Source organism: Aquila chrysaetos, chromosome Z, assembly GCF_900496995.4.
Source record: "Aquila chrysaetos chrysaetos chromosome Z, bAquChr1.4, whole genome shotgun sequence".
Classification (NCBI taxonomy): Eukaryota; Metazoa; Chordata; class Aves; order Accipitriformes; family Accipitridae; genus Aquila; species Aquila chrysaetos.
In genome coordinates, this window is record NC_044030.1 from 73,244,625 (window position 1) to 73,256,825 (window position 12,201).

Genomic DNA, 12,201 nt, shown 5'->3' on the forward strand with positions numbered 1-12,201 from the left:
AACATAAAAGAAGAAAAAGAAGTCCACCAACACCCCACCACCCCCCAAAAAAAAATCTGAACAGGAAGGCCAACATTTCATGTAAACTTGATTAGCATTAGGATAACAAAGCAAGTCTGAGTCCTGCAATCTCAAGACCCAGAAGACTTTTGTGAGGTAAAACTGCCCAACATACTGAATTTGCAATCCTCAGATTATTTCCTATAGCAGCCCAGGGTACTCCTGCTCAGGGGAACTGCTCTGCCACACACTCTTTTCTCAGCATGGTTCAACAGCATTTGATGACAGGAGAAACTTAAAACTTCATTCACTCAAGCCTTTTTTAGAGGAAGCAGAGTCAGTTAGACCTTATTTTCTTCAATCAGAAGTTAACATTTATTGGTGATTTTATAACAAATTAGATTATTTCTGGGTTTGTCTTTAAATTTTCATGGTAATTCAACACACATCAAGAGGAAAACTAAGTGTACTATACACAGCAAGTAAAGAAACAATGAGAAGAATCTATATGCAGTTTAATAGTGCAGTTTAGTTAAAAAAAACCTGTAGTGCACAAAGACTGAGATTCAGAGTCCACTCGCAAACTTGCCTGATAAACTCCACCATGTAGTACTGGATGGGAGAACTTCCTTCACTCACTCCAGGCTTCCAAGATAACGCAACTTCTGAATCAGAAACTACCACGATCTGGGGCTGATAGGGTGGTGCAGGGGGCATGCACTTATCTAAGCCAGAAGAAATGCAAAGGAATAGCATTAGAGAAGCAGATGGGCTAATAATACACACAATAACCCAACACCCACAGACTTGCAAATCAAATTGATAGGCTTCTCCCCTCACCTGTTGCCCCTCTAAAACTTGTGGAAAAATAATAGTATAATATTACAATACTGCACTTGACAGAGATTTAGGTGCAAGTGACCTGCTGTGCTATAGACATGTGCCCTGCCAGTTTTCCAACAGAAAGCCATGTATGCAGCATTACCTTGGGATAAGGTTGTCACGTCTCTGGGCATGCTGGGTCGTCCTTTCCCGGCCCAGCCATAGGCTCCAACGCTAACGCGGTGTGGAGTGCCTGGCTTTAGATCACCGATAACAACTTCCTACCGGAGTCAAGAGAAGGCAAGACAAGAACATTGTGAAAGCTTTTCCATGTAACTGGGGACAGTGCTGTGAGCTGGGATTTGGGGACCTTGCGCAGCATTTTCCATGTAACCCCCCAGGAGGATTGTCCCCAGCCCAGCCCAGCTCAGCTCACAAGCAACAAACACAAACAGCACCACGTGTTTCCTCTCAAGCCGCAGCTTCACCCCAGGGGAATCCACAGGGATGACCTGGACCTGTTTCTCAGCATAACTCACAAGGTTGCAGATCGTTTGCATTTGCAGTCTGGCTTTTTTGCTGGTGAAGTCAAAGTCACATACTATTCCCTTCTTTGAGTCAATTGCTGGCATTTCGTATCAGTCTGGAGCATTTTCTTTTTTTATTTTTTGTTTGTTTTTGTTTTTCTTTTAAATCCAGAAACTGTAGAAGCTCCTGAGAATGAAGCAAGTTGCTATAGTGTGAACTAATGATCTTTAATTTCTCACGGAGCAGAGACGAGTCCCATTGCCTCTCACAATTTTCCTAGCCCAGCTATCAGCCTTGACCTGAAGCGAGCATTTCACTTATTTGTCCTTCTGCCATAAACACAGAAAGATTAACCCATAGAAAACTACTGTAAGGCAGGCGATGCTAACCTCCACATGAAGAGCTTGTGCTGCTGAATACTGTTTAGACAAGCCTGCTAAAATCTCCCAGAAATTAGCAAATGTCACCAAAATTTACATTTTATCACTGGCTGGCACACATAGCATGGATCAGCTTCAGACATTTAAATCTGGTCTTTAACGGAGCATGTGTACATGTGTATAGAAATTCAGTATTCTTTACCTACAGCCCATCTGTAGAGAGATGTAATCCCAGTTTTACAAATTTGGACAGCATATGCAAGTAAACAGAAATACCAGGTTCTATACCACAGATTGTTTTGGTGAGGAAAAAAAGCACTTGTAAAAAACTGTTTTACGAAGGTTTTTCTTCTGTTTTTCATTCTCTGATATTAAAAACATTTTTCACAGTGCATGTGAAAATGCAGAGATCTCCTTTCTCTTCACACTGGAACAGACTTTAAATCAATTTCCAGTTGCAGTAAAATAGTAAACAATCCCAAAATTTTATTAACAGCTAAATTTCCTTATGACCATCTTCTGGACAAACTCTCCCTCTCTACTCTTTGGGGAACTTATGTTATTACTACAACATTGCTCGGCAACACCCTGTCATCTGTCATTTCTCTAGCCATGGTTTTGGAGTTCCATCACTGATTTCCTATTAACATGGACCAGCTGACCATTATCCTGTTTTTCCATCATTCACCCTTGATCTGCTTGAATGGTTTGGATTCATCTGCGAGAGATGATAACAATGCTGGAAACGTAACTGCCCAGAGAGAGGCAGCAAGAACACTCACACCAAAAGATTTATTTGGGTCTTTCAGTCTCGCAGCTGAAGTGACTGAGATCTTTCAAAACATGATCTGAAAAGCCAGTTGCTGAAAATCCAGCACCTCCTCCCGATGACAATACTGATGACCCTGCTCCATGCCATACATACTGTCCATCTGTATTTAAACTGTGTGAATTTGTCCCTGCCAGCATCCTTCTTTATTACATTCATTCTTATGAGAAAAAATCCTTCATTATGTGTCTCATTGCTTTCACACTGTTCAGGAATCTGGCCTCTGCAGATACTGGGATACTGATGCACTTGCCTCATATTATTACCTCTAAACTCAAGTCTACAATAAACTAAACAGAATGCATCTTATTGACTGCCAGGCTAATCAAGATCAAAGTCCTATTATCAACTTGGGTATTTAAGTTCAACGTGTGTACCCTCAAAACCTCAGCAAGGTGCTCTCTTACACACATGGCTTTCTGCCTCTTTCTTCTGCAAAGTCCTCTCCATGAACACAGCTGTTGGACATACATTGGGTGTCTTTGAGATCAAGTATCTTCTAATCTTCTAGGATCAAGACATTAGTGAATAGGTAAAGATTCAGGACATCATCAAGTTACCCTTGGCAATTTCAGGGAATACCCACCTCACACTTTCAAACGAGATTCTGGAAAAGAAACACATTTCCTTGTACCCCACTGTCCAGGACCCTGGGAGAACATATTTCATCTCTTTTTTTGCTTGTATTTAGGAGAAGGGTCTTAAATCCAAGTTTTTTCAATCCCAGAGGAGACACAGTGGACTCACAGATAAGGAATTTAGGCAGTATATGGAAAAGTTAGCTCCCCATGGTTTTTGTAGTCTTTCTCTCCACTCAGATCGTCTCTATATTTTTGCACATGATACCCCAAACTAGACATTACATTGCCAATGAGGCTTTACTAGGCACCAAACTCACTTTCTTGTCTTACACAACACACTTGCTAAAACCCTGAAAAATGACGTTTGGTATTTTCATTACAATCTCTCATTCTTGAATGGGGTGAAACAATGCGATGCCTTTTCTGTGGTAGAGAATTCAGGTGTATGTAGAAATTTTATATCCCTCCTTGCCCTGCCACACAGCTTGCCCTCCCTCCAAGTGTGTTGAAAATGTTTGTGAGGCCATGGAGTAAACCGCCTGACAGAAACCAGGATTATAAATTATTTTCCAAAGAAAACCTATTTTCTGTTTTGTTTTGTTTTGTTTTAATCCAAAAAAACATCAAACCCTGGATTACAGTGCAGCTGCAGAAACTGAGCTGCATTTAATGACACTTGATCCCCTGACACCTCCTTCCCTGCACTACTAGTCTCAGCTGGTCACCCCCCATTTTGTATTGGTGTGTTTGGTGATTTGATAGGGAGCACTATTGCTCTCCATAGCTTTGTACCTGACCTAAAACCTCCCACCTTTAAAGTCTACTAATTTTTCTTGCTTTTTTCTTTTTTTTTTTAATATTTGTGCTCAACTTCCTGAATATTATGCCCAGTAGAACATCTGCCTTTCTTAAATTGTACTGCATCTGCACTTCTCCTGGCTGCTCTCACTTACATGTTCTCTATTATAAGATGATACAATACAGCTATAATATGTTATCCACTTTGCTAACGCACAGGCACATCCACACACTCACACACAGAAACAGGTGATGCAGTTCAGCTCTTGCTACAACAGTCTTGCATGGTCCAGGGAAGCTTCTGAGAAAGCAGCGAGGTCATACCTGGCACCAGGATAGGAATCTTAGTGATGGAAACATGAACTACGCAGACTTAACCACAAAACTATTGCAGATTTCTGTTGAGTTTGGTATGAATATAACAGAAAACATTTCAGTGAGAACACCACTTCCAGAGGATTAATGACAGCTGGGAGCTGATTAATCCCAGTCAGTCATACTTCTGCACAAGTACCCCTCAGAAGTGTTATTTTTATCAAGCACTAAAAAAGGGCCCAGCATGGAACCTCAACTTTGAAATGCCATAATCCAGACTCAGCTCAGCTGGGATCGAACCAGATAGTCCTGGTTCAAGCGCATCCTGAGGTCTCATCCAGACATCAGCCTCCTGCAGTCCAACCAAACTTCCCTTAATTCAGACCATGAAAGCTGTGTGAGATCCACCAAGTTTGTGGGATTTCTCCATTCCTAGAACAGCGCTCAGAAAAAAAAAATTTTGCAAGAGGTTGTTGATGTTAGGGATTTCAGTTAAACACCGAAATTGCTGCCCTTATCCTATCCAAACCTGAGTACCTCCTGCTTGCTCCCCCCCTTCACAATAAAACCAATTTGTTTACTGTTCATAGGAAGCAGACTGGACTGAGTGCACGACTGGAAATGATTAATCTGAATAATTCACCAGCTGCAAAGACATTAACAGGGCTGGTATTTCTTTCAAACCTGTTTTATACTAGTTGTTAGTCTCCCACTCCTTCCTCCTGGGCGTTGCGTGGTTGGTCTCTTCCTGCGCTCCTCCTCCTTGGCTCTTGCTGGACTGGCTCAGGTTTCTCGCTCTCTGTCTCCTCTCCCACTGCCAGACTTTGTTCTTCCCTGTCACTGCATGTCTGACTACCCGACTGTCCCTGGCCTCTGTAAGTCCTCACTGCCTGGATCAAGCTCATTTTTTACACAAATTTACTCCAGCAAAACAAGACATCCACAAATACTTTTGATGACTGAGAGAAAAGTTTATCCATTGCTAAAAAGGGAGCTGCTGTACCTACATATGTCCCCCTTCTTCACCTCTGGATTTTGAGCTTTAGCTACTATTTGCCACATTTTGACTATGAAAGATCCTGTATAAGTGCTAAGTAGAATCAACATTTGAGATCAACTTTTGTGTGTGAATCTGGGGGAAGACCAGGTCAGGAATGTTCAATTTAATTTTAAATCACATCTGCAACCAAGTTTCATGTGAAGCAGTACTTACAAAAATTGCTTGTCCTTCAAGTCGACCCTGGGAAAAAGTGAAATAGGACTTGTTAATGAAGTAACATAGTAAAAAGTGATGGCAAAACCACATAAATAATGGGTCAGGGAATTAAAACAAGGCCAATGCTGCAGCATATAGTAGTCTATGTGGCTGTTATTCATCTGTGTGAGTACTGGGATACAGACTCTGTTCTCCCAGTGAGTAAAAATTACTGCTGTCAGGATTAAGATAAAAAAACCAATGAGCTGTTTGATCTTTGTCGGCACTACTAGCAAGAATGTTTTTGGGGGACAAGAAAAAGCAAGTGAAGAATACAGAGGTAAAGATCAGAAGGGAGAAAATAATGCATAAATAAAGAAATAATATATCATGGCAACAATATTCTTCCGTTCACCTTGATCCCAGAAACCTGCAGGAGTCAGAATTGACAACCAGAGTGATGAAAAACTGCAGGAAATCTGAGCATCCCCCTCACTCATGCTTCTCACAGGGAAGCTTTCTGAGCACTGCCCAGCAGGGATCAGGAAATGTCAGTAAATGCGTATCATTGAACATCAGGTAGGGAGGCTGAAGGAAGAGGTGTGAGGAAAAAAAGGAGAATGAAGATGAGCAGAAGTGAAAGGAGTTAAAAACTGAATTGTGAAGAAGGACCACCAAATAAAGTTTGGAATGCCTGCAATGCTCCTCTGTGCGCACATGTAAGCCTTTGATTCCTGTGCTGGTAACATCGCTGCCTCATGGACAGGCTGCCCTTTGCAGAGTGTGGTATGAAAGCACTCCCCTCAGCTCCCAACCTGCAACACTCCTTCTCTCTCTGCCCAAGCAGAGGCTGGAAAATCTCTGTTTCTGCCTTGCTGAACTCAAAGAGCAGCTTCTCTGCACTGATGAAGCACCGGCATGTTTCAAGAACACCCTTTAAAAGCAGACAGTATTAAAACCATCCAGAAGCACGGAGGAATTGCTTTCATCTTGACGCTAATTGCTCAGCCGTGGAGCAGAAGAAGATGGGTGGTGTTCATTCGCAAATGGAAAAGGAAGGGGAAATTGGACAGAAAAAGGGAAGGAGGAAAGAGAAGGGTAGAGTGAAATAAAGCAAAGTAAGAAAGCAAAGGAGAGCTAAAAGAAAAAACAGAACTAAAAGAAAGGGGGAAAATGGGAAGCAAGAAGGAAAAATAGTGCTTTCAAGAACAAAAAAACCAAAAGTTGATGGAATTTTCTGGAAGATGGACTTGCACAAGTGTAACTAAAGCAGCATTATTGAACTTTAAATTCTGTATTTCAGGAGGCCACAATCACACAGAGAGACAAAAATACACCGAAAACTCTGTGTCTCCTTTAACTCACACATTTACCTTTGTCAGACACTGCAATACAGATACACCAATATTGCACCTCTAACTGTGCATAGAGTCGTGCAATTCCCCTTCCATATGTGGAAGTGCACAGAAAATGCATATTCAAAATTAAAAGTTTTATTTTAGTGGGTGCCAAAGGTCAGTACTAGGAAAACGCAAGAAAGTCCCAATAGTTTTACATGATAAATTAGTCAGACAACAAGGAGCAAAAGTGTATCACGCTAACTGGATTACAGAAAAACATTGTTATTTCCTTTTGCTCAATACCCAAAGCACAGCTGGGGCTTGGATCCTCAGCATAATTCACAAACAAGCAACAAGTAGACACTTGCAAGTTCCCACTTGTAAGCTCTGCTCCAGTGCACTGAGTGTTGCTGAAAAGAAATACTTACCGTGCTAAGCATATCCAAACTCAGAGGAACATCATGTGAGAGTTGTTTAACTGCTTTGTCATCTTCAACCTCTGAGTAAAAGACCTTGGGAAGAACATATAGTCAAGCCAGTTAAAGCAATAACTCAATGCTTTGGAATGGCTTAAAAACAAGTGCATTGTTATCACACTGTGGACAGCATTTAAGCATATGATCCCCTACCTTTTCAAATGCATGAAAAGCTAATGGCCATTAATGTTCCCTTCATATTTGCTAGAAGTTGTCAGTATGACCAAAGGACACCGTCTTACCGTGTATATGCTGAACTGATGTGAAACACAGCCTAGCTTTTAGGGCAGACTTGAACTGACAACTTTAATTGTGCATAATTTGGCCATGGTCAGCATGGACAGCTAAAGATTTGTGGGATTGGTCTGCACGAGTTAGGCATTTTACTTCATATAAGGAAGATATTGACATTACATGATTATGTCATTATAAAAATTGCTGTATCATAAATGTCTCTCCATGTCTGTTGCTGTATACCAGAGACTGACGAGCCAGAGAGGGTCTGCTTTCCTGTGCACAGAGACACTGAGATGCCAGAGGGTCAAAAGGTAACATGAAGTGAAGATGGTTTGGGTACAGCATTATCAATGTTGTTTGCCGTTGGTTTTATTTTCATGCCACACATGAGCTCAAGGCTTAAAAATAAACTAGGGCTTGGATGCTTGATCTACTGCACGAACAGTGAAAACTATTTATGATTTGTGACTATAAAGTATTGCAACTGTTTGAAAAATATCACTCCCTATAGCAGGGAATTTTCTCACTCTTTTGGTGTGCATTAATAATAAAGGTAGTCAGGAATTTTCTGCTTCCAGCCTTTTACATAAAAGTGAATTTTGGATTATTTTTTTCTGGAAATTTTGAATCCTTCCATAGAAAATGCTAACAAAAACAACTGGTATTTGGGTTTTGTTGAAGAGGAAAGCAACAAATTCTAGTCGATACCCGACATCTTTGGTGCTAATTCCCCACTGACTAACTTCTATTTTGGGACTGAGGTTCATTGCCATGGAATATCTGTTAAAGCAATACCTAGTAAAAATGAATGAATGGCAGATTACTGCTCATTGTTTTTCTGCTCGCACACTAAAACACAGTACCCAGTTTAGGCTAGCCATTCTGTTTTGTCCTAGGTAGAAGGTAATGTGTCGGAGGCTTGGAAGGGGTCAGAGCCTCACCTATAAAATTGCTGGGTAAAACAGGAAAATCACTTGACTTCTTTAAGGGAAATTCACCACTGAGGTAGGGGGGAATTGGCCTCCCAGGGATTCTATGCAGTACAGTATCTATCAGGGGAATAGACATCATGAAACTCTCCTTCCCCTGTACCTGCTGCCAGTCTGGGAAGTTCAGAGGCATAGTTTGGAAAAGCTATTCCTGGTAAAGCAATCCTCAGGCTGGAAGTACAAGTCGAACGATCTGAATGGCCATGCTTCTCCCTTCACTGGCACAGTGTAATATCAACCAGCTCTGCTCTACTTCACTGTTTTATCAGCTGCAGAGATCACCGAGACACATGCGTGAAAACTACAACAGAAAAGCAATCTATATCCACTGCAAGCCCTTGGTATCCAACCCAAAGTCCCATCATAGCTTGCTTCTAAAACATGAACTGCTTGTTTCTTAAAGTTACATTTCAATCTGTTTAAGCCCACTGTCCCCTGACCGCTTTCTGGGCAATGGTACTATTTGTTACGAGAGCAGGCTCTCCTGCTTGCTTCACCATGCTGCACATGTAGTCTGAGGCCATGTAAGGTATTGCAATCCTCTACTAGCAGCATAGAGGATTACTTACTGTATATCCCGTGATGGTGCTCGCATGTTGCTTTGGCATCCTCCATTGCACGCTGAATGCTGTGCAGTTCAGTGAGTCCAGCAGTATATCGAGAGGAGGCCCCAGCCTATCTGCTTAAAACAAAATGACATTGTATAAGAAGCCATAGGACATAAAACCTCTCCTTTAGCCACTAGGCAGGTATGACTTTGAAGAACAGACCTGCGCTGCCCTTGTTCCAAACTGTCAAACATAGCCCACTACTCAGATTTGACTTGGATGCACCTTTTCCCACTCCACCTGCCTGCCCCTCTCCAGATGCAGGTTATGGCAATAGGATCTCTTGCCATCATGCTTTCAGTGCTGCCACCATCAACCCCATCTCTTACCAGCTGCAGTGGGATGAGGGCATTTTTATACGGGCTATACTGGTCTCACAGCACCTATCTGTCTCCTCCTCTTCACATGGTACAGGTTGGCATTTCAGTACAATGGCTAATTCAACTACTGCAAAAAAAAAAAAAAAGGCTGGAGAAGAAGGAAACCCTGAGCTCCACATCTCTAGTAACACGTCAGCAACTGCATTTACTGTCTGAGAAATAGTAGGTGGAGGAGCGTGTCTGCTGTGTAACCCAAGCAAGATTTTTAACACAACTTCTCCAAACCACCATCGTTCATGCTCTTGAAACCAAACCCACCTAACAAACAGCTGTAATTAGTAGAGAACTGATTCAGACACTTAAACAACTTCATTTTTTTCAAGGTGACAGTTTTACTATCCTTAGTTTTTTGCATGCCCTTACCTATGAAAATTTTAAGTAAAAGCTAAGAACCCCTTTTTTTCCCCCTCTTTTTTCCACTAGCTCTGACAAAATATCAAGTGAAAACAAGCTACTGCAAATGTCATTTTTAGATGTGAAGCTAGCCTACATCAGATTTACACTTGTCACTTCCACCAACATATTTGATTTGAAGCTAAATACAAAATTCAACAGCTTACAAACTCAGCACAGTGCCGATCAGCATCAATATCCAAGTAGTTAAAACAAGGGCAGAACTGATATTCTGGTCCTTTTCAAACTGACCCTGCATTTCCCCACCACTGGGAAACTTTTCGTTTTATGTTTCTTAATTTAAGTGAGCAAGTGTGGCCAGTCGGGGTCCACACCCCTCGGTTAACACTGATGACTTTTTGTTCTCCTGGCTCTTTTACCTATTTATTTCTCTTCAACACTAAAAGAAATCCTGCACAGTGCTAGGTGTAATCACGAAAGGATAAATATATAAATGAGGTTTAAGAGACCCTAACTTCTCTCACCATTTGGTCCCTATGCCTGAAGTTTCAGCCATTCTTACCTAAAAATTCCCAGCAGACTGTCTCCTGGGCAAGGCTGCACAAGGACTGCATGCAATGGCTCCTCACCAAGACTTTTTTTTTTCCGTTTATTGTTGAAATGACATAGCGGGGGATAAAAAAATCAATACACCTTCGGAAAAAGGGACTACCCATTGTATGCTAGCGGTTTGTATTTTCTACACACCCCAGAGATCTTGCTTATCAGTTCAATTTGAAAGAATTTCTGAAGACTGATGCACTATTATAACATCCCTGAGAAGTTCATCTAGCCATAAGAGGACAGGGCTGCACTTACACATTAAGGAGGGAAAACGTACTTGGGGCTCTACCTGCATGGATTGTCCTCATTACCTGCAATGACCTAACCTGAGTTAATGGCAGCATGCACAAGTACAGTTTGCCCTAACAGGCTGCTATTCTGTAAACACAGGCCACCACCCAGATTCTCAGTTTCCCTCCCAGCCTGTTGCATTTCCCAGAAGGTAAAACAGGGAGATGCAATCCCCTCTCAGCCCCTTTCCAGGGACACCACCAGTGCTGGCCTTCTCCTGTCTCCCAGGGAAGGGGCACAGAAGAGCTAAGCACATCCTAAGTGGATCTTCAGGTAAACAAATAACCACCCAGTGCTTCAAGCAATGTCGCTAAGCAACCCCTAGGCTTTTAAATATGTTCCTGAGATGCTGGAAACTACCTGGGACCCGAAGACAGGGACATCCACACATCCATACTGCCTGTACAGTCTGTGGCACAGGTTCAGCCTCCTAGGAAAGTCTCCCAGGAATGGTTTGGAGGATAGCACAGCTCACAAACCATGTCCGTAAGTCAGTACGGACATCTTTTGGGAAGTAAAGGAGTCCAGCCATATGGATGAGAGCCAAACCATGCCATGCTACTTGCTCTCTGGGCCCTCACCCATTTTCTTTATTAGCACAGACTTAGTCTCATGGATCTCTGCTTGGTTCAGGGGCTCTCAGCACAGCAGGGTACCACCCCTCATGCTCGCCTGCTGCCTTGCATTCATCAGTAGCTGGACCATACACCACCACATACGACCTCCTACCAAAAGGAGAGGCAGGGAAGAGCAGCTAGGGCTGGGCTATCACTGTCTACTTAAGCAGCATTTCACATTTGGAAAACACCTTTCCAATCTTCACAACACCCAGTGAGGCAGATTACTATTAGAGCTGCATCAGTAGTACAGGAAAAAGAATACCCCTGAACATTCACTCTTAACATTTTCTTGCCATCCTTGTATTACTTTCCGGGGAGGCTCTCTGAGACAAGTTTGCTGGGAGGCATAGTTGCTGAAATAACAAATTTTAACCAGCAATGTCAAATACATGTATAAGGCAGGCTTCAAATTCATATTCTGAATGCACTAGAGGACAATAAAATTATTTACAGAAAGTATTTGGTAAATAATTTGGAACAACAAATAAATTTGAAAAAAATCCAATCCATTTACAGACTATCTGCAAACAGAGAGGCAACATCTGTTTAATAAGGAGCCACACCATGAATTATTCACCCAGCCCTACTAAACACTACTATCTCCATTTTGCAGATGATGAAAGAAACACAGAGAGCCAAATACTGACCTCAGTTACACTGGCCTATAAATTGTCACTGGTGGAGTAAAGATAAACTCAAGCCAGGGAAAATGAAAGCAAGGAGTGGGAGAGGTCTGTATTTCCATCCTCCTTGTTTAATTCTCCCTAGAAGTCAGGGAATTCCCCTAACACAACAAAGACAGTGGCTGGAGGTGTGCTTGGGAACCAAGCGTAAGCACCATCGGTACCTAGCACT

General features: G+C 42.1%; 1 protein-coding gene across 3 annotated transcripts in view; it reads right to left on the minus strand.

Annotated features, from left to right (window-relative positions):
- EGFLAM (EGF like, fibronectin type III and laminin G domains) overlaps positions 1 to 12,201 on the minus strand; it is a 76,152-nt gene that overhangs the window by 48,705 nt on the left and 15,246 nt on the right. For 2 of the 3 annotated variants that reach the window (XM_030005749.2, XM_030005752.2), the window contains exons 2-6: positions 9,060 to 9,172; positions 7,217 to 7,300; positions 5,467 to 5,493; positions 986 to 1,103; positions 590 to 725 (exon numbers count right to left, since the gene is read on the minus strand). In XM_030005749.2, coding sequence (XP_029861609.1) covers positions 590 to 725; positions 986 to 1,103; positions 5,467 to 5,493; positions 7,217 to 7,300; positions 9,060 to 9,172 — 478 coding nt within the window. The remainder of the gene's footprint in view (positions 1 to 589; positions 726 to 985; positions 1,104 to 5,466; positions 5,494 to 7,216; positions 7,301 to 9,059; positions 9,173 to 12,201) is intronic. The other variant, XM_030005751.2, reaches the window with a different exon arrangement.